The sequence below is a fragment of the Ailuropoda melanoleuca genome, chromosome 6 (genome assembly GCF_002007445.2).
Source record: "Ailuropoda melanoleuca isolate Jingjing chromosome 6, ASM200744v2, whole genome shotgun sequence".
Taxonomy (NCBI): Eukaryota; Metazoa; Chordata; class Mammalia; order Carnivora; family Ursidae; genus Ailuropoda; species Ailuropoda melanoleuca.
Window position 1 is genome coordinate 109,015,575 of NC_048223.1, and position 2,958 is coordinate 109,018,532.

Here is a 2,958-nt window from a genome sequence, read left to right on the forward strand (position 1 = left end):
ACACTCGAACTAGACTGAAACCGAGAGCTCAGGAGCTCGTGCACACGTGACCAGACTGAAAACCAGAGCTCCGGAGCTCTCACTGGAACCCGACTGATACCGGGAGCTCAGGAACGTGCATGTGACCAGACTGAAAACCGGTGCTCCAGAGCACACACGAACCACACTGAAACAGGGAGCTTGGGAGCGCGCATGGGAACCGGGGGCAGCTGGCAGTGTTAGAAGCACAAAGGACAGAGATGTACCGGCTCTGGAAGCAAGGGATGGGAGAGCAGCTGTGGGGCGCACAACCCAGGATGCTGCAGGGTTTTTAGCAGCACTGACAGAAACAGAGTTAAAGTGGCCAAGAGAGCTCAGTGGAGAGAGGATGGCGATCTCTCTGTTCTGAGACAGAGGCTAGGATATGGCCACTGCTGCTCTCTCAGAAGAGTCACAAAAAACCGCCAGGGAAAGCCACCAGAGAACAAAAGCCCAGAAATACCGGTTCACATTGTGCCCATCCCCATGCCCCCCTTGCAGAGGACAGGGCAACTCTACCCAAACAGGGTTGCCTGAATATCAGCGTGACAGGCCCCTCTCCCAGAAGGCAGGCTGAAAACTCAAGAAGCCCACATCCCTAATGTCCCTATAAAACAAGTGCACATTGCCTGGGTCCTGGTCAATAATTTGGGCTCTGGGCATCCCCACAACCTCTCCTCATCAGAATGACGAGGAGGGGAAATCCCCCCCAGCAAAGAAAAGATAATGAGTCTGTGGCCTCTGCCACAGAACTGATGGATATGGATATAACCAAACTGTCAGAAATGGAATTCAGAGTAACAATGGTTAAGATGATGTGTAGGCTTGAAAAAACTATTAACGAAAATATTAACGAGACTATAGAATGTCTAGGGGCAGAAACGAGAGCAAATCTGACAGAAATTAAAAATGCTATGAGAGTCCTCCGGGAGGGATGTGACCTAGTGCAAAGTTGGATCCATTATGGATGAGATTTCTTTCTTTCCCTGGTGGTTGTCAGGATATTGCTAGTTCTTTGACTCACAACCAGAATCTGATGCATCTTGACCTGAAAGGGAGTTATTGGGGACGATGGAGTAGAGTCATGCAAAGCCTTGAAACACCTAGAGTGTAAACTACAGAATCTGAGCTTGGAATCCTGCGACCTAACTACAGTTTGCTGTCTGAATACCTCTAAGGCTCTCGTCAGAAGCCAGAGCCTGAGATTTCTGAATTTGTCAACCAATCACCTATTGGATGATGGAATCACGCTGCTGTGCGAGGCCTTAGGACATCCCAAGTGTTACCTAGAGAGACTATCGTGAGTCTTGCTGATTTGTTTTCCCTGGACTCCTTTTGTGCAGTCTTGTGTGGCTTAGTGAGGAGCTGAAAGGGCAAACTGCTTGGGCCTTGACCCGACTTGGCTCATTTGTCAAGCCTGTATGAACTCTACATGAAGACCTCCTTTGCTTCCTCTTTTGACTTTTAAATGCTGCTGTTCTTCATGACTGCTTACTTTTACTATTTTCCTCCTCCTCTCCCCTGAACGTTGCTGCAGTGGCATTTGTGATTTTAACAGGTTTGAAAAGGTTGATTCTATAGTAGAGATGTAAGGGCTAGAAGTACCAGCCAGTGTCCCTGCAAAGGAGAAGAGAAACAAGAACTTTGGGATTTGACTGATCCCTTCCCATCTGTCTTTCTCCTTCAGCCTAGAAAGCTGTGGCCTCACAGTAGCTGGTTGTGAGGATCTTTCTCTGGCTCTCATCAGCAACAAAAGGTTGACACATTTGTGCTTGGCAGACAACATCTTGGGAGATGATGGAGTAAAGCTTGTGAGTGATGCTTTGAAAAATCCACAGTGCAATCTCCAGAGCCTCGTGTAAGAGTCTACTAGGTTTCATGCTTCCGATGTATATTACATTTTGAAATTTATTTTTTTAAAGACTTTATTTATTTGAGAGAGAAAGAACATGAGCAGGGGGAAGGGCAGAGGGAGAGAGACAGGCAGACTTCCCACTGAATGGGGAGCCTGATGTGGGGCTCCAATCCCAGGACCCCAAGATCATGACCTGAGTGGAAGACAGACACTTAACTGACTGAGCCACCCAGGCACCCCCTAGCCACACTTCAATACTTGGTTGTGGAGAGACCTTTCTATCACTGCAGAAAGTTCTGTCGGACTGTGCTATGTGAGATCTGACATGAGGAGGAATTCAGTACTTCATAAATCAGAACACAACAGCAGTTCAGCTGAAAGTCTCACATTTATTACTGAACCAACTTACTGGGGTAAAGGCATAGTAACAGAGAAAAATAATTTCCCTGGTAAAACATATCTATTGGCCAGGTAGGAGGGATGTTAACAGAGTGAAAACAGGAACATGTGGGGGAAAAGAAAAAGGATAGGAACGTGATCTTCATGCAGCTTGAATATGGGTGCCATCTCATGAAGTGTGATGCCTTACAGACCCAGCTTGGTTCTTCTCCAGTGACGCCTCTTGGAGTTGTACCTGATTTTATTACCAGTTTTCATCTGAATCCACTGGGGAATGGGACGATTCTGCTTTTGTTTCTTGGCCAGGAATCTCTTGATTCTGAAAGTCTTGTGAGAAGACATGGCGAGGAACAGTCAACCACACACCAAGATGGCAGCGAAAAGGAGAAACAAAGCTGAAATATATTTTAAAAGGCAGAATGTTATGAACATATATGTTCCCTGCTTTTTCCCTTCTGTTTTCCATAATGATAATGAAGATGACAAGAATGATGGTGTTAATAACTGCCATTTATTCTGTCCCTACTCTGTGCTGGGCCCTGTGCTAAACTGGTTTAATCTGTACAAAAGTACCTGTTGGTGTCAGATTGGCCACCTGAGTTCTAAGTGCCTCATTGGACAGGTAGGAAATGTAAGGCTTAAAAAGATGATGTAGCTTGCCTAATGCTCACAAGATGATGGATTCT

The 2,958-nt window shown here is 46.2% G+C and overlaps 1 protein-coding gene across 1 annotated transcript; it reads right to left on the reverse strand.

Moving 5' to 3' along the window:
- Positions 1-2,242: 2,242 nt before the first annotated feature.
- LOC117802596 (60S ribosomal protein L39-like) lies at positions 2,243-2,661 on the reverse strand. Its single transcript, XM_034661790.1, has one exon. It carries the CDS (start codon positions 2,612-2,614, stop codon positions 2,459-2,461), a length of 156 nt encoding a protein of 51 aa, XP_034517681.1. The 5' UTR covers positions 2,615-2,661; the 3' UTR covers positions 2,243-2,458.
- Positions 2,662-2,958: the final 297 nt, after the last annotated feature.

Bases quoted from the DNA above. Each gene is read 5' to 3' on its own strand.
- LOC117802596 (XM_034661790.1), bottom strand. From the start codon at position 2,614: ATGTCTTCTCACAAGACTTTCAGAATCAAGAGATTCCTGGCCAAGAAA.